At 39.7% G+C, this 27,084-nt stretch overlaps 1 protein-coding gene across 17 annotated transcripts in view; it reads left to right on the top strand.

Annotated features, from left to right (window-relative positions):
- Nucleotides 1-27,084, top strand: part of c2cd5 (C2 calcium dependent domain containing 5) — a 121,278-nt gene that overhangs the window by 58,184 nt on the left and 36,010 nt on the right. For 11 of the 17 annotated variants that reach the window (XM_059987671.1, XM_059987667.1, XM_059987664.1 and 8 more), the window contains 6 exons: nt 12,002-12,116; nt 16,809-16,997; nt 17,694-17,885; nt 17,968-18,154; nt 22,664-22,828; nt 24,929-25,069. In XM_059987671.1, coding sequence (XP_059843654.1) covers nt 12,002-12,116; nt 16,809-16,997; nt 17,694-17,885; nt 17,968-18,154; nt 22,664-22,828; nt 24,929-25,069 — 989 coding nt within the window. The remainder of the gene's footprint in view (nt 1-12,001; nt 12,117-16,808; nt 16,998-17,693; nt 17,886-17,967; nt 18,155-22,663; nt 22,829-24,928; nt 25,070-27,084) is intronic. The other 6 variants (XM_059987674.1, XM_059987677.1, XM_059987678.1 and 3 more) reach the window with 3 other exon arrangements.

Raw genomic sequence — 27,084 nt, 5'->3', positions numbered from 1 at the left:
TCAAGCAAGTGTGCCTATATTCAGTGACACCTGAGCATGTCTTTTAATGCTCATGCGTAGTCTCAAGTTGTCTTGGTCCCCATTGCCCTCTGAAACCTCTGTGTAGCTGGTTTTTAACTGGGAGCTGAAAAATAAGAGCTCTTGTAAACAATCCCACTGGCAGCAGTTCTGAACACTCTTCTGTAATCATAGCTCAGGAATTCAGAACTCAAGCATTTTGATGTCCAGCAGGAAAATGACTTGCTTAAAGATAAAGACATTGTCTGCATTTTATGCTGGAGAGCCGGTAGGAAGAAGGTCACTATAACACTTTGGTTCACTCTAACATGGAACTGATGGTGCTCAGGTTGCAATCCTGTAAGCTACAGGTGAGACCAAGGAAAAATTCTACTCTGACTGTAGGACCAACTTCTCAAGTCAGTGTGGATTCCATTAATCTTAATCCACATCATCTTCTCTACAGGACAGCTTCAAGAACAGTGCAAAGTAAAGCACCAGCCTTTGTGTGTAACCTCACTAAAGACATTACTAAAGCCTATGACTGCCAATCGAAAGGTCTGTGAATATTTCTCAAATATGACTGCCCACAGAAATTCAACTCCTCCTTGAATCCAGTGGCATGCAAGCCATGTTACTAATCCACAGGGGTATAACAGAACAAATTTCAATGAAGACTGGTGTCAAACAACACTGTCAATTTTGAATGAGGCCAGATCTTGTAGAGCTGTGCAAAATTAGAAAGGATATGATAGGGTGAGTGCTTGCAGGCTTTTTCGCTACAGGTTGAGTGAGACTAGAGCTAGAGGTCATAGGTTTAGGGTGAAATATTTAAGAGGAACCTGAGGGGAAACTTCATTCAGTGGGTGGTGCAGCTATGGAACAAGCTGCCAGCAGAAGTAGTAGATGGGAGTTCATTTGTAACATTTAAGAGATGTTTACATAGGTGGATGGATGAGAAAGGTTTGGAAGACAACAGTATTTCTGCAGATAGATGGGACTGGGCAGAAGAGCAGTTCAGCACAGACTAGATGGGCCTAATTGCCCGTTTCTGTGCTATAATGCTATTTTCTCAAACTTCTCAACCTATCTTGCTGCAGTGTTGCACTCATATTCAATACGCTTCCCATGAAAGTGGAGCTGATCTTTAGAATTAATAGGAAACTGTGCAGCCAGTGTGCTCCAGAACCAAGCTAAACTACGATACAGCAGATGCTTGTAGGAGCCAAGCTGCTCATTCACCAAAATGTACGAAAAGGGTGGATCTTGATCAATAGCTGCAAAACCAAGGTCTCCATCCTGCTGCACACTAATAATGAAGCTTCACAATGAAATCCTGGAAAACATGGACCACTTGCATATTTCAGCTGCCACTATCTTCAAAACGCCATCACAGTTTTGGTTGATTGAGGGAAACAATATTTGAAGATCAAGACCTCAGACCAACTACAAAACTCATGGTCTGCAGGGTATCCAATTCCTGCTCTTCTTTAGGTATCTCAGACCTGGACTTCTTACAGCAGTCACTTCAAGGCTCTTGAAACATGTCATCAACAGTGGATCTGCATGTATGCTAAATTCATTGGAAGGATAAATAAGCCAATATTGGTGCCCTTTCTCCCAGGCCAAAAACCCTATCATTGGGACCAAATGTCTATATTGGTTATATTCTTGGCACAAAAATACTGGGACAAATATTGTTCCTGATCTCTGTCATAGGATCTGAACAGTGATTAAAGGGGTCAGAACCCCTGACCCATAACAATTTCAAGTGGATAAGACAACATTCAAGGTGGGTATTGGGAACCTCGGGGCCAAGTATTGGAAATACATAGAAACCTCTGTGCAAAAAGGAACAGACCACCTAACAAGCCACACCTTCCACAGAAGAGGTTCGTAACTCCCACAATAACCATAGATGTTAGCCACAGAACTGGAATTGAAAGCAAATGTCATCCTTAATCAAGTACTGTCTAAGCACTGGTTTATTGAAGTCTGTGGAATCCGTTTTGAAGATGGTGGTCGATCTTATTATATAGCGCATTTAGTTCTACAACCAGGGATGACTTTCTAGGCATTGTAGCTTAAGCAAGGCTGAACTAGCACATAGATCATGACTGATAAAGACAAGGTAGTTTACATCTGAATGAAAATGTAATGATTGAAGTACTTGGTAAACTGCTGCAGACTGGGAGGAGTGGAGACTCTCACTCAAATAGCAAGAGCTCAAGTAGGAGTCTGCATTTAAAAGTAATTAAAGTTCCTTTACTGCTAAAATTATAAGCTAATGTGGAAACACATTCATAAATATAGAAGCTTGTTAATGTTACATTAAAGGAAGTTGGCATGTGTCTGATCCGTTTTTTAAGAATTGGAAGCTTATTTGTAATTGCAGACTTTTTTTTTAGAACTTTTGATCAGTAAAATATTTTAAGTGTGCTCTTTGTGTTGATATTAACCTACTATTTTTCATATTTCTAGAATTTTCTTTGAAGATAAACCTCTATAGCATTCATATCATGCCTTTAATAAATATCTGAGGATATATAACACAGAGCACTCTTACACTGCTGATTGAAATGAGCTTTTAAGTTGCATTTGGCAATGTTACAGATAAATTATTCTCCCAACCTTGTATAAAGACGAATAATAGGCATCCGTTAGTCTCGTGAGACCATGGATTTGTGCCTTGGAAGGTTTCCAGGGCGCAGGCCTGGGCACGGTTGTATGGGAGTTGCCCAAGCTGCAAGCCTTCCCCTCTCCACGCCACCGATGTGGTCCAAGGGAAGGGCACTAGGACCCAAGCAGCTTGGCACCGGTGTCGTCGCAGAGCAATGTGTTGTTAAGTGTGTTGTTAAGTGCCTTGCTCAAGGACACAAACACACTGAGGCTCAAACCAGTGACCTTCAGATCACTCGACCGACGCCTTATCCACTAGGCCATGCGCCAACAAAAGATGAATACTTACTGAAAATCTGAGGAACCTGATTTTGATTGTGAACATAATGAGATGGTTCTCTTAAACTTGCATTGCACGAAGTGCTATGGGTTGAGCAGCTGATTTACAAGCAAGTAAGATAAAAGTAAATTTCCATTTGTTTTGGGGAGAAGTAATTTGGCAAACAATCTTGGTAAGAATCAGAGTCAGGTTATTTGTCACTAATGTTTTTTGTGTGATTTGCTGTTTGCATAGCCATACTGTATAATACATAGGAAGTTACTATAACTTAAGAAATGTTTGAAAAGTACAAAAAGGCAGCAAAAGTGTATTTTTTATGGGTTCATGGTTCATTCAGATACCTGATAGCAAAGGGCAAGAGGCTATTCTCAAAACACAGGATTCCACAGAATTGTGGTGTATAGAAGTTCAATGACAAAAGTACATTTATTATCAAAGTAGTTGTACGTAGTGTACAACCGTGAGATTGTCTTCCGGGAGGCAACCATGAAAGAAAAAAACACAATATAACTCATTCAAAGAAAACATTAAGCACCCAACCCACAAAAAAAAGAACAAATTGCACAAACAGCAAAAAAATTAGCAAATAACATGGAATATTAAAAATCGAATCACAGAGTCTCTCGCAATAGTCCAGGAATGTTCAGTGTAGTTCAGTTCAATTTAGCATTGTGCCAGTTGTTGACTGCACGCTGCAGAGCAGGTCTGAGTCGAAGTGTGCCGATCAAAGTCATGCAAAAAAGCAATATAAAATAAGTGAAACTAGAATTGCATAAAACGTGAACTGTAGAGTCCTCTGAAAACGAGTCCAATCCACAAACTGCGCCAATCAAACCTTGCCCAAGACCCAAGACTCCTGCATCTTCCTCTGGCAGCAGTGAGAAGGAGAGAGAGACCAGTCAAATTTACACTGACGGTGCTGAACACACACTTGCCTCCTGCTCTCATCCTTGTTGATTTCAATCTTACTCAATGTTTTAATTGGCGAGATTGGTAGGTAATGGATCTTGTCTTGGGTTCATGCTCCACTATTAGATCAAATACTTCATTCTCAACCTTGGTCTCAAACATGCTGAATTCCCTTGAAGGCAGCAAAGGTAGCAAATCGCTCACTTGGCCTAAAAACATATTACCAAAACGTAAATCACAGGTTCCAAATCGCACACAGATTGGTAGTAGAAGTATACTTGATAAAAAAAAATTAGTAGTTTCATGAACTGAAGGACATTGCGTTGGTCGCTGGCACCATCATGATCATTTATTCCAGCCACCATCCCAAACATACCTTCAGGGGCATCGTCAAATCGCAACTGACCCAATTTCACTGCATTTGCACCAGGAAGGTGAACTTCCAGCAGGCCTCTGCCATCTTCTTCACTGCACTCAGACAGAGACTACAGTAGACAGAAACTAAGGCACATTAAATCTGACTTCTTGAAAGGCCCCATAAATCTCAGACCACAGAACAGGGCAACACACAAGCTACCAATGATAACAAGACCATGGGACATCTAAAACCCACTTTGAACAACTTAAGGCAGAGGTGGAGGGGCTCTGGGTTAATGTACAATAATGTCTGCTTTTAAGAGAGGTAAAAACTTGAGGGACATACTAGTCAGTACCAAATTACATGCAGCCACAAACTGTGGGTGGGGGAGTGGTGGAATTGTAAACCATGCAAACACTTAAGAAAGCATACACAACAGAGCTACTGGAAAGTAGGCCCTGGTAGAACAAAGGATAACTTATGAACAACATAACATAGTATATGCAATTCAGTGAGATGTGAGGGGCTTTATCAGTCAGATGATGAACTGACTGATGTAGATATTGTGTCCTAGCTGTCTACATACAGAAGCCTGAGTGGTAGGACATGAAGAGCAAGCTGTTACCCATGTAACAAGCTCCCCCCTCTCCACGCAACTGATGAACCTAAAGGAACAGCAGACTACAATACAGTTTGATACCAGCAGTGTCACAGGAGTTGCCAGTCGACATTGAATTCAATATAGGACTGCATTAGGGACTCCAGCTCTGGAGTAAACCTCTGGGTTTACTCTGAAGCCTTCCCCATGAGTGGATATAGCCACAAGGCATTGGAGGTTTGAGCTCAGAGTTTTCCTTCTTTTAGGCTACGTCCACACTACACTGGGTAAATCCATAACCAAAGCTTTTTCTCTTTGTTTTTACCCTACGTGCACATTAAAGTGGCGTTTTCGTCCCCCGAAACCAGAGCTTTTCAGAAACGCTCTCCAAAGTGTGTATTTTTGAAAACACCGGATTGGCCGGATCAGTGTGGAGGGGGTAACTGGATATTTCTGAAAACGCTGTCATCCGGCAGAGTGCTATTTCATTGTTTTCTTGAACGCAACCTAACAGTTTCAGAACAGATGACAACAAAACTGACGCCAGAAAAGTTAGAAAAGTGCTCACCAAATACTTTGACCCATAACTTACTGAATAGATAAGTATACTCACTGCCTTGTTTTCTGTCTTTGCTTTATCCTAGATGGTTTATCTATTTATGCAAGTACTTCTCTGATAATAGATCTGTAACAGCCTAATGTAACATTGTATGGAAATACAAGATAACACTGACAGGACTTCCCTTACAATGTTTTATACATTTAACAAGGTGCTTTATTAATGCAACAGAGATAGTCAGTTTTTCAATGTTCGTCATCAGCCGGGTCAATCTGCCCGTGAACTCCGTCAGTTGCCTCCTTATGCTCCAGTATTTGTTTTTTTTTACTTTTTTCTCCTGCGCGAAAGCCAACAACTGTCCGTAAGTTTTTCTAGTCTGTAACTACACAAACGCGCAATTTTACAGCGAGATTCGACACCAAACATGTCACTTGTTTTTTGTAGATGTGTCCTGCGCATGCGCAGGAGGAGAAGATTTGCCAAAATCTCCATTTCAATGTGGATAGAGATATTTTTAAAAATACATAGTGTGGACGCCTGTTGTTTTTACGTGAAACCGGTGTTTTCAAAATTATCCAGTCTAGTATAGATGTAGCCTTAGCTGCCAACCACGACTGACAGGCCCCATCTGCTTGATGCAACTGGCTTTAAGACACCAGTAACTCACTTTTACCCCTTCTGTCAGTAGAATCAGTTCCACCGGGCTTAATAGGTAAGCCACACATGAAGGCCAGGAGATGCAATTCAGTGTAAACAATACAATATCATATACATAGGGGGGGGGACAGACAAAAGAAAAGTCTAAAGAGTCAGACTTACAGGACATCTCAGTAATATTAGAAGGGAAGTCCAGAACAGATTTGTTAGGAGACATTTCCAGTAGCATGGGATCCAGTCTTTGGAGATCCTTGGCCTGCCTGGAAACTAACAATGAACTGATCTACAAATCTACACCCCAACTGGTCCAAGCTTATAAAAATAAACCTATTCCTCAAATGGTCGAAGCCTAATAACTAGACCTAAAAATACTGATTGGATCTATAAAATTAGAGTGTTGAGGATAGGTCAACTATTCTCCCTGTTAATTTAATCCAGACTAGGTACTCCCATGTACCCAGATACAAAAGAGATCATTGAAAACTACACAAAGCAGGGTAGATATGTCTTCTTTGAAAATTGTACAGTCCCTTACAACCCCATTACAGATTCTCCCCCCCACCACCCCAAAGGCAAACTAACTCAAGGGGCACCCTACCCCATCCACAGATAGATATACAGCAAGATGGTGTTTCAGAACTACTGCTCCCCGAGCAAGATAGGCAAAAGCTTTCTCCATCAGGTCCTCCTCTCCTCCATCCCCCAACCCTACCCTTAACCCTAACATCCACTTGCCTCCAGCCTTTCATCTCCATTCCAACCCTATCACTATCCCTAACCCTAACTCTAACCTCCTACCCCCCACCCCCCCTTACTGGCCCACATCCCCCAAACCAGTAGCACACTCATAACCCTAAACCTGTAAGAAAAGAAAGATTCCACTAAAAGCAATTAGTGCTGGACTACGTAATGAAGAAACACAAGAGGGATCATTTTCCCTCTACCCACATAATTACACAATAAATAGTAATAACAGTAAGAATTAGTAATAGTAAAAATTTGATAGATTAATCTGAAGTAACTGGGAGACATTTTCTTTATCTTCATGGTACCGTTACACTTTTCAAAATAGTATTTGGTTTGCTACATAAATATTGAAACTAAAATCAATCTCTAATTTTTTTGCTGAAAATGATGTTTGCTTTATAATCTAGAGTGTGGTGGGGATCTGGAACTTAATGCCTGAGATGAGAGAATAAGTAGAAACTAATTGTATGGGAAAATATACATATATTTGCCTATCCACTTGAAGTCCAATAATCAAACAACCATAACACCCAAAAAGCTGGAGAATAAAGTTAGCCTTTGATAGCCCTTAAGGAGTCAATATAGATGAAGTGGGTGAATAATCCTCTTTGGTGCCATGATTTGTTGAAGTATACAATAAATGGCTACTATATTAAAAAAGCAAAGATGGTTTATATTCTGGATTAATCCAGAGTGCACTGTCCATATTACATGACAACTTGAATATTCAGTAATTGAAAATATGAAGTATAATTATGGTTCATATTTGAATGCAATTACAATGCTTCCAGATAAATGTATGATACTTTATCTTCTAATGACAATCAGTGTCACCCAAAGTCTCAATGTAGAGACTTGAGTCCTGATTACTTAATGAATACAGAGAATACTACACAAATGAATGTCTTGTCTTTCAGATGAGATGTTAACGCACCAGCTATGTTGACAGGATGTAAAATGTCCCATGGCACTGATGGAGGAGGAGCAGGATTTTTCACCTGCTACTTTGATCAACATACTGTTTTTCTCAATCATAGTTACAAAAAGAGAATTTTGAGCCAATTACCTCATTGTTAAAGGAGCCTCCTTTGGAATGCTTAGGGAGGTCTACAGTTTAAGATTTATTCGATGTTGGTTCATATAGAATTTAGTTTTTAAATGTTGCATGTACCTTTCTTTGAACCTGACATTGGACAATATTTTAAAATAATATATTGATTTAAGAAACAATAATTTTGCAGTATTTTAACTATTGATACATTTTTAAATTCTCGATACCATTGACAATGGGTGGTCCAACATTGAAGTTTAATTGGCAGTTTTAGATTTATTTACTAATGAAATGATATGACTTTCAAAGCAGCTGAAGTTTAAAAACAATTTAATGTACTGATATTAATTGAAATTTAGTATTTTTAAAGGGATTCCAATTGTAAAAAAAATAGAGGAGCATTGTGGTGAGGCTGCTACTAATTGTCACCAGAGGATGCTTAGGTAATTTAAACCTATTAAGTGATGAATGGATTAGATTAAAAGATCTGAGGTTTTCAAAGTTATGTGAGCATGGCCATAAAGATTAGTTTAAAAATATCAACTGCTGGTAACATTGATTTATAATTAAATGTAAGATCTAATATAATCCACCAGAGCAGCATACTATGGCTTTGGGACGCATTATCAGAGTCCTTGATTGAATCAAATACTTGCTATATTTATCAATGTTAAATATGCAGTGGAACAAAGGGAGTATTAGGAAGAAGAGAGCAGAGCAAGAGATGCCATTCTATAGGTAGCAGAATTGCCAGTGTTCACTGGTTGGACTGAGCAGCAGGTGGCCTTGTTATTGAGATGGGGTTTGTGTGCTGTGGTTACTCAGAACCAACCCTGTCTAACTTTATCCTCTTCCTGGGCCTGTTCTCGATCTAACTTGGCTTTCGAGGCTGTATTGCTCTTAATGTTTTCCTGTAGTTGTCATGCCCTTTCCACCAAATGGAGCAGGTTGCAAGCAATAACTGCAGAGGCGGAAACAAAAACTCAGCCAGCAGGTTGCCAGATGTAATGGAATCTGTAGGCATCCTAATAGTCTGACATTCATGTTGTCAAAGCTTTAATTTGTCTCTAAATGTCCTTAATGAATTGATGTAATATTTAAACTATTTTAAATGGTTAATAAAATTTGAAGGTGCAAAGGGGATATATAACATGGTAAATGAATTTTCTTATAAATTACCAGCATAGTAGCAAGGTTCAGGATATCAGTTAAGTGAGGTAATGAGGGAAGCTGAGACTGTGTTGAGAAAGTTAAAAAAATGATTTAATGGAAATGTTCATACTACAAGGCAAGGAATTATTCCACAAGTGTGAGCACCAGTAACTAGTTGACAGATATTTGATGTAATGAAATAGCTGTGTAATGAGTATTTGTGTGTATGCAGTTACTCCATGTGATCTGGAATGGATTCCTAGGTTGAGGGAAGCATATTCATTGGTGATTTTTAAATAATAATTGAAAAAGGGTAAATTCACAGTCCTTTATCACAGAACAGAGGATTGAAATGAATTGGACAAGCTCTTCAGAGAAACTGCCAAAGATATACTAGTTCAAATAACTTGTGTGTTTCTATGAGTTATTTTGGTATAAAAACTCATATTTGCAAATTGATTCCTTGTTTTATTGGAAAAAATAATGAATAACTTTTGTTTAATTTTGGGCTGCCAATGTACCTCATGAATCAATTGTTCATTGGCTTAAATATTGCTGATGTTCAATATTCTGTTAATCATAAATAATGTGGAATCTTACTGATGGTATCTTACTTTTGATAGGCAGCATGATATATAAGTTTTGTACTGTGGTAGACATTTACTGTGACCAAGAACAACTTAGCAATTTCAGCTGTTTCACACACAAATCTGTATCAAATCTCTCTTCAAAAATAGAGGCTTTTTAAAAAATCCAGTCCTCCTGACATGAAGTATCTTTATACCCCTTGCCAAACAAATGTTCTGTGTGGTAGCAGAAGATTTTATGGAGAAGCATGACTTTGTCAAGTAAGCATGACTGTTACTTGCTGCCCTGTTCTGCCTGTGGCACAATCCCTTACCTATAGAGATACTCTGTACAAATTGTCCTCTGTTTTTGTAGTAGCTAATTAATTTGTAGCAATAACTTTATGCACTCAGAATAATCTTAAATAGTAAACAGTGAGATCCATTTTTGGTAGAATATTTAATTTTTTAAAATTGTACATTTTGGTTTGCAGATATCTTTGAGGAAGTCGATTTATTGGTCATTGTTAATTGCTTTTATGATATGGTGGTGAGAGCCCTTCTTGAGCCTCTTCTGTTCATGTGGTAAAATGACTTTGGTAACATGGCATAAGAATGGTGCGGCATGGTAGCGTAGTGGTTAGCACCATCTTTACAGTACCAGCAATCGGGGTTCAATTTCCGTCACTACCTGTAAGGAGTTTGTACATTCTCCCTGTGACTGCATGGGTTTTCTCCAGGTGCTCCAGTTTCCTCCCACATCCCAAAGATTTACCAGTTTGCAGGTTAGTTGGTTATTGTAAATTGTCCTGTAGTTGGGCTAGAATTAAATCTAGGGCTTACTGGGCAATGCAGCTCGAAGGCCCTACCCCATGCTGTATGTCAATAAATAAATACATACATACATACAAATGAGCCAAGGCTTTGAGCTAGTGAAAACAAAGGACAAATTAGTTAAGAGCCTGAACATTTTTGAAATACTTATCCTGAAGAAGCAGGCATTTTTGCCAAAGCCTGTGCTATTGTCTTTAGAAGACTTATCTGCCCACCCCCAATTGGTTATTGATTTGCTATACCCAACTTTCTGGTGTTCCATTACAATCAGTTAGATAGATAGACACTTTATTGATCCCAAAGGAAATTACAGTGTCACAGTAGCATTACAAGTACACAGATATACAAATTTTAGAAGAGAAGTAAGAAAGAATAAAAAATACGTTATCTCCAACAGTCTAACAGGAACGAGTCATCACTTCCCTGGCTTTAGCTGATTCATTATAGAGCCTAATGGTCAAGGGGAAGAATGACCTCATATAGCACTCTTTAGAGCAGCACATTTCTCTTACTCTATTACTGAAAGTGCTCCTCTGTTCAGCCAAGGTAGAGAGTGAGAAACATTTTCCAGAATTGCCAGATTTTCTGTAGAGTCCTTTGCTCTACCACAGCCTCCAGAGTGTCCAGTTTGACTCCTATAACAGTGCCAGCCTTTCTATTCGGTTTATTGATCCTGTTGGCATCACCTGTGTTGATACCAGTTTGTCCAGCGCACCACCTCATGGTAGATTGCACTGGTGACAACAGACTGGTAGAACATGTGAAGGAGAGGCCTGCACACTCCAAATGACCTCGGTCTCCTCAGGAAGTAGAGGTTACTCTCACCCTTTTTGCACACAGCCTCTTGTGTTGGTGCTCCACTCAAGTCTATCATCCAGGTCCACCCCCAGATACTTGCAGATCCTCACCACATCCATGTCCTCACCATCAAAGGTAACAGAGCAGTACATAGTCTTCCTAAAGTCCATCACTATCTCCTTTGTCTTACTGATGTTGAGCTGTAGATGATTCTGCTTGCACCATTTGACCAGTTACATCTGTGAGGTCTAATATCACTGACATGTTATGAAACTTGTTGAATTGTGGCAGAATAACAGTGCGATACTTTAAAAATATTAGACATTTCAAAAAGAAATATATATTAAAAATTATATAAGTAGTACAAAAATAGTGAGGTAATGTTCATGGGTTGGTGCATTGTCTGTTCAGAAATCTGATAGTGGAAGAATAGAAGTTGTTCATAAAATGTGTGCCTTCATGCTCCTGTACCTCCTCTGTGATGGTAGCAAGGAGAAGAGAGCACATCCTGGCTGTTGGATTTCATACCCAAGAGAATTCCACTATGGGCCTTTTGGGTTTTAATGACAATTCAGCAGCTTCCCGGACATTTGTGATTTTTTGTGTAATCCATGAACATCTGGAGTTTAAACTCTTTTGCTCAGAAAATGCCTTTCAGTGATTGTATATCCACATCTTATTGATGCCCAAACCTTGTCAAATATGCCAGGAGGATGAGGCAATGAAATCTTTTCGATCTGTGTAGTTCAGTTTTTGTGTTGGATTAACATCCTTTTCTTATCAATTGATTTTTTCTTTCTGCTTTCCTCCTTTTAGATGAGCCTGAAACTCGAGATGCTTGGTGGGCCGAAATACGACAAGAAATCAAGTCACATGGCAAAGCTCTTGGATGCCATGCGGTCGTTGGATACAGTGAATCAACAAGCATCTGGTGAGTGTGGATATGATTGTGTATGCTCACACTGCTGTAGGAGTTTGGAATCGTTTTCACTATCCATTTCGTTTTACCTTGGTTATATTCATCTTAGCTCGCTATATTTAATAGCCTGGATATTTGTGATTGCTCAGGTAGAAAAGCTGTCAGTATCTTTTATTATTATAGCATGAAACCGACAGCAACTTCTAAAGTGTGCATGTGTGCAGTTAAACACGGAAATCCAGAATCTGTATCTGTATTCAAGAAAAAAGATCAGAAGTAGGCCACCTGGTCTCTTATGCCATTCCATTCAATACGAAGAAGATAGCTGATTTATCCCAGGCTTCAACTCCTCTGTATCAATTTCCAAATAATTATCTTACGTCCTTTTTAAGTACTTGTAATGAGCTAGCCTGCATAGTTCTCCAGTTTAAAGATTCTCTACACTCTGTGAAATGTACCTTAAATGTACCTTTGTATTAAGTGACCAGCCCCTTGCTTTAAACTGTTGCTTTGTTCAGGATTCTCCCTCTAGTGAAAACAAATTTTTATGTTCTGACTATGTCTACATGTTGTTTTACAACTATTATTATTTATTAAAATTCATGAAAACATGAGAAATTTATGATAAAATGCACCTTTTTCATTTTTTTTGTCAAATGCATACTTGTCCTTAATTACCACTTAACAAGCCAAATAAACCTTATGTAAGATCATTGTAATTTGGAGAAGTATTTCAAAATTTCATAAATTTCAGCTTTTTAAAATGGTTGAGATACTTGAGTTTCTATCCATCTGTTGTGTATATATTCCATTCTTTGTTACACACAATATGAGATGCTCAGTTAAAAATTGTGCTTTTTATTTCTAGTTTGCTGTCACGGAGAATCCGTCAGTGTCATTGGTTGCCCAACCTGATTGATAATATCACTTGCTGGAGGCCTTTTGATCCTTTTGAAATGACGTTTGACAGCAACTGATATGGGAAAAGGGAAAATCCATTTTAGAGATCACAAGATCTTTGTGATTTGCTTTCTTGGAGATCAGCAGTGAGCAACACTGTTTAAACTTTGGCTATAAAAATTCAGTCTAATTTTGAAATAAAATTTAAAATCTAGGACCCATTCTTAAAGTGCATGTATGTATATGTTCATGCCAAAGTCAAGATTCAACCTTGTGTGACGGCCACAGTGTGAGTTGAACTGTATGCACAGGAACGAAGTTTACGGGGAAGGATTGATATAGTTGCCTGAAAGAAAACCAATCGGATGTTGGAAATTTGAAATAAAAACAAAACGATTGAGAGAAATGGCCTGCAGGTCAGGCAGCATATCTTGGGGGTGGTGGTGACATTTAATATTTTGGAGAAATGGTCCTTCAGAATGTACTATAGTTGCATAATATATAGCTGGAAAAAAATACCTTTATTAGTTTAACACTATGACCACACAGCCAATAGAGAGGCTGAGAACAGTAGCAGTGTAGAACAACTGGAAATTGACGATATCAATGTATAGGTATAACTTAACATGTTTTCAGATAAGTTCCAAAGGACCTTGCTGATGCTCTGCAGTGTAGCAGTAAACAGAAGCCATTTTGGGTGATTTGTCTTACAACTAGGTCGGTAAGAATAGAGAGCAGTTAGTTGGAAAGAAGGAAATACAATGAGCAAGAGAAAACATTGAAGGAGAATGGTGTTTCACTTATGTCAGAATCTGCTTCAGCAGTGCTAAGTGCTGCAAACCAGTTGAAAAAGTTTACAAGGTCAGTCCATTGCACTGTCATTTGTTGTACCCAGTGTGTAAAGCTGGTGCATTTTAGGAAAGGTTGATGTGTATTTGGAGTTTAAAATTATTCAGAGAGGAAAAGTAGGTGAAGCAGAACAGAAAATTAAGCTCTTTTCATTTGAAAGGAATATACAGTGGCATGCAAAATTTTGGGCACCCCTGGACAAAATTTCTGTTACTGTGAATAGTTACATGAGTAGAAGATGAACTGATCTCCAAAAGTCATAACGTTAAAGATTAAACATTCTTTTCAACATTTTAAGCAAGATAAGTGTATTATTTTTGTCTTGTACAATTTTAGAGTGAAAAAAAGGAAAGGAGCGCCATGCAAAAGTTTGGGCACCCCATTAGATTTGAGCTCTCAGATAACTTTGACCAAGGTCTCAGACCTTAATTAGCTTGTTAGGGCTATGGCTTGTTCACAGTCATCATTAGGAAAGGCCAGGTGATGCAAATTTCAAAGCTTTATAAATACCCTGACTCCTCAAACCTTGTCCCAACAATCAGCAGCCATGGGCTCCTCTAAGCAGCTGCCTAGCACTCTGAAAGTTAAAATAAATGATGCCCACAAAGCAGGAGAAGGCTATAAGAAGATAGCAAAGTGTTTTCAGGTACCCGTTCCCTCAGTTTGTAATGTAATTAAGAAATGGCAGTTAACAGGAACAGTGGAGGTCAAGTTGAGGTCTGGAAGACCAAGAAAACTTTCCGAGAGAACTGCTTGTAGGATTGGTAGAAAGGCAAATCAAAACCCCTGTTTGACTGCAAAAGACCTTCAGGAAGATTTAGCAGACTCTGGAGTGGTGGTGCAATGTTCTACTGTGCAGTGACACTTGCACAAATATGACCTTCATGGAAGAGTCATCAGAAGAAAACCTTTCCTGTGTCCTCACCACAAAATTCAGTATCAGAAGTTTGCAAATGAACTTCTAAACAAGCCTGATGCATTTTGGAAACAAGTCCTGTGGATTGATGAAATTAAAATAGAACTTTTTGGCCACAATGAGCAAAGGTATGTTTGGAGAAAAAAGGGTGCAGAATTTCATGAAAAAACCACCTCTGCAGCTGTTAAGCATGGGGGTGGATCAATCGTGCTTTGGGCTTGTGTTGCAGTCAGTGGCATGGGGAACATTTCACTGGTAGAGGGAAGAATGAATTCAATTAAATACCAGCAAATTCTGGAAGCAAACATCACACCGTCTGTAAAAAAGCTGAAGATGAAAAGAGGATGGCTTCTACAACAGGATAATGATCCTAAACACACCTCAAAATCCACAATGGACTACCTCAAGAGGTGCAAGCTGAAGGTTTTGCCATGGCCCTCACAGTCCCCCAACTTAAACATCATTGAAAATCTGTGGATAGACTTCAAAAGAGCAGTGCATGCAAGACAGCCCACGAATCTCCCAGAACTAGAAGCCTTTTGCAAGGAAGAATGGGTGAAAATCCCCCAAACAAGAATTGAAAGACTCTTAGCTGGCTACAGAAAGCATTTATAAGTTGTGATAATTGCGAAAGGGGGTGTTACTAAGTACTGACCATATAAGGTGCCTGAACTTTTGCTTCAGGCCCTTTTGTTTTTTTGGTATTTTGAAACTGTGAAAAGATGGAAATAAAAAAGTAATCTTACTTAAAATATTAAAGAAATGTGTCCTCTTTAACTTTACGCCTTTTGGAAATCAGGTCATCTTTTACTCTATTCACAATAACAGAAATTTTGACCGGGGTACCCAAACTTTTGCTTGCCACTGTATTAATTTGGTGAGAAAAGTAGTCCACAGGAAGAATAGTTTGCAATATTAGCTCAAGCAAGATCTAGGAAGGGAATCTATGTGGTCGGGGGGGGAAAGATCGAGACGGACCTTATGGATAAGCTGACACCTGAAAAGCCTGGAACAGCAATGCACAATGTATAGCTCATCCATTCTGCAGTCTAGTTTGATCTTGCTCTTCAAGAGAGTGATGGACTGCAAGCGTTTATCCACTCCAACACACGTGCAGCTGTGATGGGGCCCTGAGGCTAGCATTTGATTGACGGGACTGTACAATGCATTGCCCTTTCGCTGCAAATGCAAGCTTTATCACAATAAACATATTTTTAAAGCAAGGATAATTGATATATTTTCAGAGGTGAGAGAAACCAATTAATGTATTTGTTAAAAATTCAAAAATTTTAAATCAGCTCAGATAATCAATCATTATATATGTCCCGAATCCTCATTTTTGAGTGGTCTTAGAAGTGAGTGGAGTCTTCATTGCGAAAAAAAAAGTTATGCATTACTGAACTACTAGAAGATTCAAGTTCACAGATGGGAGTATTTTCCTTGGTGGGCTATTATGAAAGGCAGTTGAAAATAGGGTCTCAATTTTGGCAACATTTTTTTAAAATCACAGGCAGCTTTTGCCCTGTGGAAAGAGGGTGTGCCCCAACACAATTTGATGCATCTGGAATGAGCAGTTTTGACAAGAAACAAGACAATTGTTCCAGTGTAGTCCAGCCACATAAGGCAGTGCATAGTTGAAGCATTTAACTCCATAGAATGAAGTCTCAGCATCAGCATCAGTGTGTGGAGTCAGTGCCGAATTAATGAAACAACCAGAAAATATCAGCCAGGGCACTGACAAAAGTTTATTGACAGTTGTACCAGGCCATTAACACTAATGTATTAAGGTGACAGTATAAATCTAAAGTGTGGGCATCTTGTTCTGTATTGTCATTAATAATACATTCATCCCACTTTTTTACCAAATTAAATTAAGGTATGTATGTCTTTCTGTAGGTCATAGAATGTATAAATGTATACATTTGTACAACATAGTATTTAAGGTTTTCTTGCCTCTATAAGGAAATTGTGCTACTTTGCAATTTTTTTTTTGTTTAAGGCATCATCCCAATAATTTTTTGTTAATTTATTTTCCACAGTGAAGAAGTCTGTATCTTGTCTGCTTCAGGCACTGCGGCTGTGCTGAATCCAAAGATGCTTCAAGACTGCAGCATGGAAGGCTGTAGTGAACACAGGTTGTCAAGGCAGCCTAGCTTCTTTTCCACAGGGTCAGAGAAGGGAGAGTTTGATTTTTTTCTTCAGTGCCAGGATAGTGCTTCTCTATTAGGGTAGGTTAAACTATTACAGTGGAGGGCAGGTCCAAACAATTCATTTCTACTAACAAAGTTTGAAATTTGGCATCGATTTGGCAAGGAAATGAAATGCGGTTGTTGTTACTTAACAGCTTGCATCAAGGTAACTATCTAAAATACTAACCATATTTAATTATCTAATGTCACATGCCGATTTTCCACTTTGTGACTGGAGAAATTGTCTTGAATTTGATTAAAAAAGACAAACTGAGGTATAATTATCAATGACAAATTATCAAAAATCTTAATGGCTTACTATATGTAAGCAATCAAAATAATGCTTGGTTAAGCCCCCTTCCTTTCTGGATGTCCCAAGTAACAAGTCAATTGTCTGTTCAGAGCATTTGTACAATAATTTTCAAAAAGCAAGTGGGATTTTAATTTCTTTTGTGTTGTCTTCTGTTGTCACAACAATTTGGTGTTTTACTGTAAAATGTGTTTTATTATTGCAAATTGTTATAGATGAAAATGTCTGGGTTAATGAGCTTAACCTGTTTTCTTTTAAACTATAGGAAGTTGTCAGCAGAAAGTTAAAAGTCACGAGCAAAAGTTGTTTAAATTAGATTTTTAACCCTTGTCTATGTATGCTCTTATCCAAATTTTTGGAAAAGTTAATCGTGATTGATGTTTTGGAAGTTTAAGATCTCATTAGAATGTGTCTCCTTTTACCAGATTGGATGATGCATCATCTGTGGGCTGCAGTTTCTGTCATATACCTTATGATGAATTAAATATGCCATTCCCTGCACACCTCACATATTGTTATGTTTGTCGGAAGCAGAAGGTCCCAGACGTTCTCTTCACAACAATTGAACCTCCATTGGAAGCAGCAATAACTGGAAAAGGCTGCTTGATTCAAGCTAGGTAAAGCCTTCTCAGTTTTAAGTTTTATGTGATATGGTTTTACTGTGACGCGCACTGACTCTTGTTTGTCTTTGTGACTCAGACTATGTCGACAGAAGAAGAAAACTCAGGGTGAGGCCAATGCCACTGCCATAAGCAATCTCCTGCCATTTATGGAGTATGAACTTCATACCCAGCTGATGAACAAACTTAAATTAAGAGGAATGAATGCACTCTTTGGGTTAAGGGTTCAGATTGCAGTTGGTGAAAACATGTTGATGGGCCTTGCTGTGAGTAAACCATTTACTTTAAACCCCCAATGCAGATAAACATTATATTGTATATTACATTAAATATAGGCCTGCTCACAGTTTAAATAGTTTTGTGTTAATTTATTTATTGTGGTCAAGCATGATTATTGCACTTGTCAGAATGTTTAAAGCAATGAATGAGGGGTGATTAATAAGTTTGTGGCCTAAGGTAGAAGGAGATGAGTTATACTAGATGAGTTGGGGAGAGTTTAAGCTAGAATTGTTACGGGGTGGGAACCGAATAAGAGACTGGGGAAGAGGATGTTAGCTCACAAATAGAGAATGCTTGTAGACGGTGCGAGAGGGAAGATAGGCAGGTGATAGAGAAGGGATGCACTCAGACCAAAGGCTTGAGATGTGTTTATTTTAATGCAAGGAGTGTTGTGAACAAAGCAGATGAGCTTAGAGCATGGATGAGTACTTGGAGATATGATGTGGTGGCCATTACGAGACTTGGATGGCTCAGGGACAGGACTGGTTACTTCAAGTGCCGGATTTTAGATATTTCAAAAAGGACAGTGAGGGAGACAAAAGAGGTGGGGGCGTGGCACTGTTGAACACAGATAGTGTCACAGCTGCAGAAAAGGTGGACGCCATGGAGGGATTATCTATATAGTCTCCATAGGTAGAGGATAGGAATAGGAAGGGGTCAATAACTTTACTGGGTGTTTTTTGTAGGTTGCCTAATAGTAACAGGGATATCAAGGAACAGATAGGGAAACAGATCCTGGAAAGGTGTAATAATAACAAAGTTGTCATGATGGGAGATTTTAATTTCCCAAATACTGACTGGCATCTCCCTAGAGTGAGGGGTTTAGATGGGATGGAGTTTGTTAGGTGTGTTCAGGAAGGTTTCTTGACACAGTATGTAGATAAGCCTACAAGAAGAAAGGCTGTACTTGATCTGGTATAGGGAAATGAACCTGGTCAGGTGTCAGATCTCTCAGTGGGAGAGCATCTTGGAGATAGTGATCATAATTCTATCTCCTTTACAATAGAATTGGAGAGAGATAGGAACAGACAAGTTAGAAAAGCATTTAATTGGTGTAGGGGGAATTATGAGGCTATCAGGCAGGAAATTGGAGGCTTAAATTGGAAACAGATCTTCTCGGGGAAATGTATGTAAGAAATGTAGCAAATATCCGGGGGATATTTGGGTAGAGCTCTGTATAAGTATGTTACAATGAGACAGGGAAGTTAGGGTACAGGAACCGTGGTGAACAAAGGCTGTAATAAATCTAGTCAAGAAGAAAAGAAAAGCTTTCAAAAGGTTAAGAGAGTTTTCAAAAGGTTAAGAGAGCTAGGTAATTTTAGAGATCTAGAAGATTATCAGGCTACTAGGAAGGAGCTTAAGAAGGAAATTAAGAGAGCCAGAAGGGGCTATGAGAAGGCCTTGGTGGGCAAAATTAAGGAAAACTCCAAGGTATTCTACAAGTATGTGAAGAGCAAGAGGATAAGACGTGAAAGAATAGGACCTATCAAATGTGACAGTGGGAAAGTGTGCATGGAACCGGAGCAAATAGCAGAGGTACTTAATGAGTACTTTACTTCAGTATTCACTGTGGAAAAGAATCTTTGTGATTGTCGTGATGACTTGCAGCAGACTGAAAAGCTTGAGCATGTAAGTGTTAAGAAAGAGGATGTGCTGGAGCTTTTGGAAAGCATCAAGTCGGATGAAATGTACCCCAGGCTACTGTGGGAGGCGAGGGAGGAGATTGCTGAGCGATTATCTGTGCATCATCAATGGGAATGGGAGAGGTTCCCAAGGATTGGAGGGTTGCAGATGTTGTTCCTTTATTCAAGAAAGGGAGTAGAGGTAGCCCAGGAAATTACAGACCAGTGGTTGGTAAGTTGATGGAGAAGATGATGAGGGGCGGGATTTATGAACATTTGGAGAGGAATAATATGATTAGGAGTAGTCAGCATTGCTTTGTAAAGGGCAGGTCGTGCCTTACGAGCCTGATTGAATTTTTTGAGGATGTGACTAAACACATGGATTTCAGCAAGGCATTTGATAAGGTACCCATGCAAGGCTTATTGAGAAAGTAAGGAAGCATGGGATCCAAGGGGACATTGCTTTGTGGATCCAGAACTGGCTTGCCCACAGAAGGCAAAGAGTGATTGTAGATGAGTCATATTCTGCATGCAAGTCGATCACTAGTGGAGTGCCTCAGGGATCTGTTTTGGGACCCTTACTCTTTGTGATTTTTATAAATGACCTGGATTAAGAATGGGAGGGATGGGTTAGTAAGCTTGCTGATGACAGAAAGGTTGGAGGTGTTGTGGCAGATGGAGTTCACCCCAGACAAGTGTGAAGTGGTTCATTTTGGTAGGTCAGATATGATGGTAGAATATAGTATTAATGGTAAGACTCTTGGCAGTGTGGAGGATCAGAGGGATCTTGGGGTCCGAGTCCATAGGACGCTCAAAGCAGCTGCGCAGGTTGACTCTGTGGTTAAGAAGGCGTACGGTGTATTGGCCTTCCATCAATTGTGGAATTGAATTTAAGAGCCGAGAGGTAATGTTGCTGCTATATAGGACCCTGGTCAGACCCCACTTGGAGTATTGTGCTCAGTTCTGGTCACCTCACTACAGAAAGGATGTGGAAGCCATAGAAAGGGTGTAGAGGAGATTTACAAGGATGTTGCCTGGATTGGGGAGCATGCCTTAGAGAATGGGTTGAGTGAACTCGGCCTTTTCTGCTTGGAGCGAAGGAGCATGAGAGGTGACCTGACAGAGGTGTATAAGATGATGGGAGTCATTGATCATGTGGATAGTTAGAGGCTGAAATGGTTGCCACAAGAGGACACAGGTTTAAGGTGTTGGGGAGAAGGTAAAGAGGAAATGTCAGGGGTAAGGTTTTTACTCAAAAGAGTGGTAAGTGCGTGGAATGGGCTGCCAGCAATGGTGGTGGAGGCGGATATGATAGGGTCTTTTAAGAGGCTTTTGGATAGGTAGATGGAGCTTAGTAAAATAGAGGGCTATGGGTAAACCTAATAATTTCTAAGGTAGGGACGTGTTCCGCACAACTTTGTGGGCCGAAGGGCCTGTATTGTGCTGTAGGTTTTCTATGTTTCTATGTTATACAGCTCTCCTTACATGCCCGTGCAGCTCAACTCTTTGTGTGATTATGCAGAAATTTTGAAGTTAATATCACATCGGGGTGATAGATAATTTTGTGGCCTAAGGTAGAAGGAGATGAATTATTAACTTCAAACTTTCTGCATAATCACTCAAAGAGTTGACCTGCATGTGCATGTAATGAGAGCTGTGTAACTCATCTCTTTCTAACTTAGGCGGCGAGTTTATCAATTACCCCTGCTGTGGACACTTTCTGGAAGTCCAAGATCCGTATGCTCCATGACTGCTGGACTACCTTAGGCCACAAATTTATCAATCACCCCTCGACGTGATGACTGCTGTTAGGATGGTGAAGCATTCATATTGTGAAGGGATAGTTCAGAGCAGACAGGAACCATCTGTTTGCAGTTCTGATGAAGGACCTTGGACTGAAACTGAATCAGGTTTAATATCATTGACATAAGTCATCAAATTAGTGGAACTGGTTTCTCTTTCCACAGACTCTACCTGACTGAGTTCTAGCATTTTCTGTTCATATTTCAGATTCCAGTGTCCGCAGTTTAATTTGTTTTCAGGTATCATTTGCACAAGGGGCCAGTAGTTTATAAAATACTGCAGTTGTGTGATCTTGAAATACAAGCAGAATGTTGTGAACATATTCATAACTCAGAGGTAGGAACAGTGTTAACAGTTCAAGCTCGTGACTTTTGGGGAAAAGCTAATGATTCTCAGGCCATCTTCTAGGGAATGTGGCTAGGTGTCCATTGTGTAAAGTTAATAGTTAGAGCCAATAAATTGAAAACCAGTAAAAGTGCAAATAGTGACAGAAACAACGCAGATGTGAAATGGGAATATATATTTGCCCTTCGAAAGAACCTGGGAGAAAACCATTTGATATCAGAAGGTAGAAGATTGTATTTTAAATGTACTAGGAGAGAAGGATCTTAAAAATGATCTGAGGAGTAAGTTTTTCAGACAAGGAGTAGTTGGTGTCTGGAATGAACTGACAGGAGATGGTGAAGGCAGGAACAGTAACACTTAAGAGATAACTTGACGTGTTTGAATGAGAAACGTAAAAGACGATAATAGAACTAATACAAGATTGTGGTTTTAGAATAGATGAGCATGATGGTCAGAATAGACATGATGGGTTGAAGGACTTGTTTCTGTACTGTACCACTGTGACAAGAATAGTGGGAAATGGTATTTGGAAATTGACTAGTAGTGGTAACACTGGATACCACTGTCTGTTTTAACACTGCAACCCACGTTAGGAAATACGTCTTAATCTCTAAGGTTTTAAATCTGTGCATACCACCTAGTTTTTTTCTATTATAAATCCCCATGTACATACTTAAGCTGCCATTATTTTATGCATGAATGTAGTTTGCTCTGGTTTTGTTCTAGTCTGCTACTGGTTTATATGTGACGGCACTGCCCTCTCCAGGAGGTATACAAGTTGCAGGGAAGACACCAAGTGATCTTTCTTATGATCAGCATATTTCAAACATACAGAAAAAGATAAATGATATGATCATAAAGAACAGAGAAATCCACGAGATAAACCCTCCTGTAAGTATTGGCTCATTTTTGTATAAGTTAACATGAATCAAAATAAAGTAACAACAGAAATTTTGGACTTTTTCTTGAAAATTGGCAATGTTGGAAGCTGACTGAATTTCTGTAGCCGACATACATAGGTTTTTGCTCGTCAAGGAGATTAAGAAATTGTGTGAAAACAGGTTAAAGATACTGATCAGTCATCATTTGATTTAATAGTGGAACAGTCTGAAGAGTTGAATTGCTTTTTGCTTATTCTTTGGTCGGTAAGCAATATTTTCATCTCAAATCAAGACCCTCTGTTCCTAATAAAATGTACAGTTTTTGAAGAAGTCTCAAAGTGATTTTCATTATATGATGGAAATCATGATTAGGGATAATCCCTTCAATTGTATGCATTAGTGAAATAACAAAAATATTAACTTTTATATTAAATCAACCTAGTGGAACATTTTAGCTCATTAGTGAGGAGATTTTCATGCAAATCTGCATCCAAATGTAGTAGATATGTAGTTAAAAATGTGTGTTCATATTAAAATGTAGTGGTTAGTGAGACGCTATTACAGCATGGGGTGTTGGGAGTTCAATTTCAGCATCATCAATAAGGAGTTTGTACATCCTCCCCATGAACTGGTTTCATCCTATGTTGCAAAGACGTACCAGTTAGTAAGTTAATTGTAAATTGTCCTGTGATTAGGCTAGGGTTAAATAGGTGGGTTGTTGGGCCTGGTAAATATTGTATCTCTAAATAAATAGAGAGAGAGAGAGGGAGGGAGAGAAATTGTTTCTACCAAGAGGTGCAGCACGTGGGTTTAACAACTCAAACTACAACACATTGCTGTTCTAACAAGAACAATTGAAAAGTATTGGTTGTTACCTATTGAAAATGCTTTGAAAACTCTTTGATCTACCGTCATAAATGATGTTTTCATGTCAAGAGCTGATATTCCTCTTGTGGGAACAAACCAGTGGCAGGAGGCTGCTGAATATATCTGTTTTCTCTGTTTATTTTTGTTATAGACTAAATGGAACAACTTTAATCATTTGAGTTTCTTGTTATTGAGGCAGTTAAACAAAAGATTGGTTAATTAAGTGTGTAACAAAATTAGAGTCTGGGATGATAAGAATTTGCTTCTAGTTGCTTTTAGAGGAAAACTCAATAGCACTTCAAAGTTGATTTATAAAAAGATGTTGGCTTAATAGCAATGATGGCATAATAAGGCCCAGAAGAGCTGTCACTGGTTTTATTCTTTAAATTGTTGTCTATCCAGTGTTGAGTCTTGATGCTTTTACGATCCAAAGATTCTTTGGAAGAATGAGATGTAAAACTGTTGCTTATGATCGTTTTATTAGGTGTTATAAGAACAAAGAAAATGAAGGGAGAAGAAGCATGAGGAGAACAAACAAAGAAACAGAGAACAAAGGGGAAAACAGAACAAACAAAGGTGGTCTGGTCTTCTTATAGCAGACCACCACTGATGATAGTAAATTCATTTGAAATTCCAACAGATAACAGCTAACCAATTAAATGACGAGATTCAAGTAATGTGACACCTGTCACTGAAACAAAGAATTTTCCAGAAGAATACAAGGGCAACTGTACCCACTGAAAAACTCATTGAACAATCACATGTATATAGGTGATTAAAGAAAAATAGAAATAAGCATAATAAAGTTAAATTACAAGAAAAATAAGAACTATACAGCCAAATCCAACACTAGCCTGCAGTCAGTGAAACAGGGGCTCACTATAATTAGTGGGTTGTCACCTTTAGCACCCAAAATGCAAGTGAAAACTAAAGAGATATATATATAATGATAACTAAAGCACCTATTGGCAAAAGAAAGGAAAACTGATTGGTTTCCATTCCTGATCACTGTCCAATGATAGCTGTTGGAATTTGATATCTATTTATATACCCCTAACAAATAACCACTAGGGTTCTTTATCTAGTATCATATCACGCTTAAATGAGGAAATAGAGGGTGACCAATACTCTTCTAACTATAACCCCCTTCGTACTTTGTTTTCTATGGAATCAGAAGGGTAATGATAATGACATTTGTCAGTAAGTGCTATTTATTTCCTATCCAATGCATGTTTGACCATAGGAGATACTAGAAGAGCTGCTTGGATCCCCGATCCCAGAAACAAGGCAGCGTTCCAGACTCTTCAGGTCCCATTCAGAAAGTTCAGATGATGTTTCCGAGCTGGATCTTTCACATGGGAAAAAGGATGCCTTTGTGTTAGAGGTATGGAAATCCTGTTGAGAATGCAGAAGGATACATGCCTTGGTGATGCAAGAGATTTTGGATGCTGGACTCCGCAGCAAAAAAGCACTAGGCGAACTCAGTAGGTCAGGTGGCATCTGTAGCTGGAAAGGAATTGTTGATGTTTTGGGTCAAAATGCTGCATCAGAAAGCGTAGAGGGGGAAAAAACATAGAATACCTACAGCACAAAACAGGCCCTTCGGCCCACAAATCTGTGCCGAACATGTCCTTACCTTAGAACTAACTAGACTTACCCATAGCCCTCTACTTTTCTAAGCTCCATGTACCTATCCAGGAGTCTCTTAAAAGACCCTATCGTTTCCACCTCCACAAACAGAATTGAGCATAGTACTCCATGTGGGTACAAACAAGCTGGATGAACTCAGCAGGTCAGTCAGCATCCATTCAAATGAGCAGTCAACATTTCGGGCCGAGACCCTTCGTCAGGACTGAAGAAGGAGGGGGCAGGGACCCTATAAAGAAGGTGGGGGGAGGGTGGAAGGTGCCAGGTGAAAAACCAATCAGAGGAAAGATCAAGGGGTTGGGGAGGAGATAGGCAGGAGAGGTGAAGAAGGAATGTAAGGGGAAAGCACTATGGGTAGTAGAAGAAGGCAGAATCATGAGAGAGGTGATAGGCAGCTAGAAGAGGAGGCAGAGTGAAAGTGGGATGGGGGAAGGGAGAGGGGTGGAATTACCGGAAGTTGGAGAATTCGACGTTCATACCAAGGGGCTGGAGACTGCCCGGATGGTATATTGAGGTGTTGCTCCTCCAACCTGAGTTTGGCCTCATCATGGCAGTAGAGGAGGCCATGTATGGACATATCTGAATGGGAATGTGAAGCAGAATTGAAGTGGGTGGCAACCAGGAGATACTGTCGTGGCGGACGGAGCGGAGGTGTTCGACAAAGCGGTCCCCCAATCTGTGTCGGGTCTCACCAATGCAGAGGAGGCCGCACAGGGAGCCCTGAATGCAATAGATTACCCCAACAGACTCACAAGTGAAGTGTTGCCTCACCTGGAAGGACTGTTTGGGGCCCTGAATGGTGTTAAGAGAGGAGGTGTAGGGACAGATGTAGCATTTATGCTTGCAGGAATAAGTACCAGGTGGGAGATCTGTGGGGAGGGATGTGTAGACCAGGCAGTCGCAGAGTGAACAATCCCTGCGAAAAGCAGAGACGGGTAGAGAAGGAAAGATGTGCTTTAGTGGTGGTGTCCTGTTGAAGGTGGCGGAAGTTGCAGAGGATAATATGCTGGATCCGGAGGCTGGTGGGGTGGTAGGTTGAGGACAAGGGGAACGCAGTCCCTGTTTTGGTGACGGGAGGATGGGGTGAGGGCCGAATGATTTTCTCTGATTGGTTTTTCACCTGGCACCTTCCACACTCCCCCCATCTTCTTTAAAGGGTCCCTGACCCCTCCTTCTTCAGTCCTGACAAAGGCTCTTGGCCCAAACGTTGACTGCTCATTTGGATGCTGACCGACCTGCTGAGTTCATCTAGCTTGTATGTACGTGTTGATTTGACCACAGCATCTGCAGTGTACTTTGTGTGTACTCCAAGTGGGGTCTGACTGGTGTCCTATGTAGCTGCAACATTACCTCTCGGCTCTTAAACTCATTCTCATGGTAGATGAAGCCAATGCACTGTATGCCTTCTTAACCACAGAGTCAACCTGTGTAGCAGCTTTGAGTGTCCTATGGACTCGGACCCCAAGACCCCTCTGATCTCCCACACTACCAAGAGTCTTACCACTAATGCTATATTCTGCCATCATATTTGACCTACCAAAATGAACCACTTCACACTTACCTGGGTTGAACTCCATCTGCCACTTCTCAGCCCAGTTTTGCATCCGATCAATGTCCCACTGTAACCTCTTGACAGCCCTCCACACTATCTACAACACCTCCAACCTTTGTGTCATCAGCAAATTTACTAACCCATCCCTCCACTTTTTCATCCAAGTCATTTATAAAAATCATGAAGAGTAGGGGTCCCAG

This window comes from Hypanus sabinus, chromosome 13, assembly GCF_030144855.1.
Source record: "Hypanus sabinus isolate sHypSab1 chromosome 13, sHypSab1.hap1, whole genome shotgun sequence".
NCBI classification, from domain to species: Eukaryota; Metazoa; Chordata; class Chondrichthyes; order Myliobatiformes; family Dasyatidae; genus Hypanus; species Hypanus sabinus.
The sequence above is the reverse complement of the archived record's forward strand: the minus strand, read 5'-3'. Positions and strand labels throughout refer to the sequence as shown.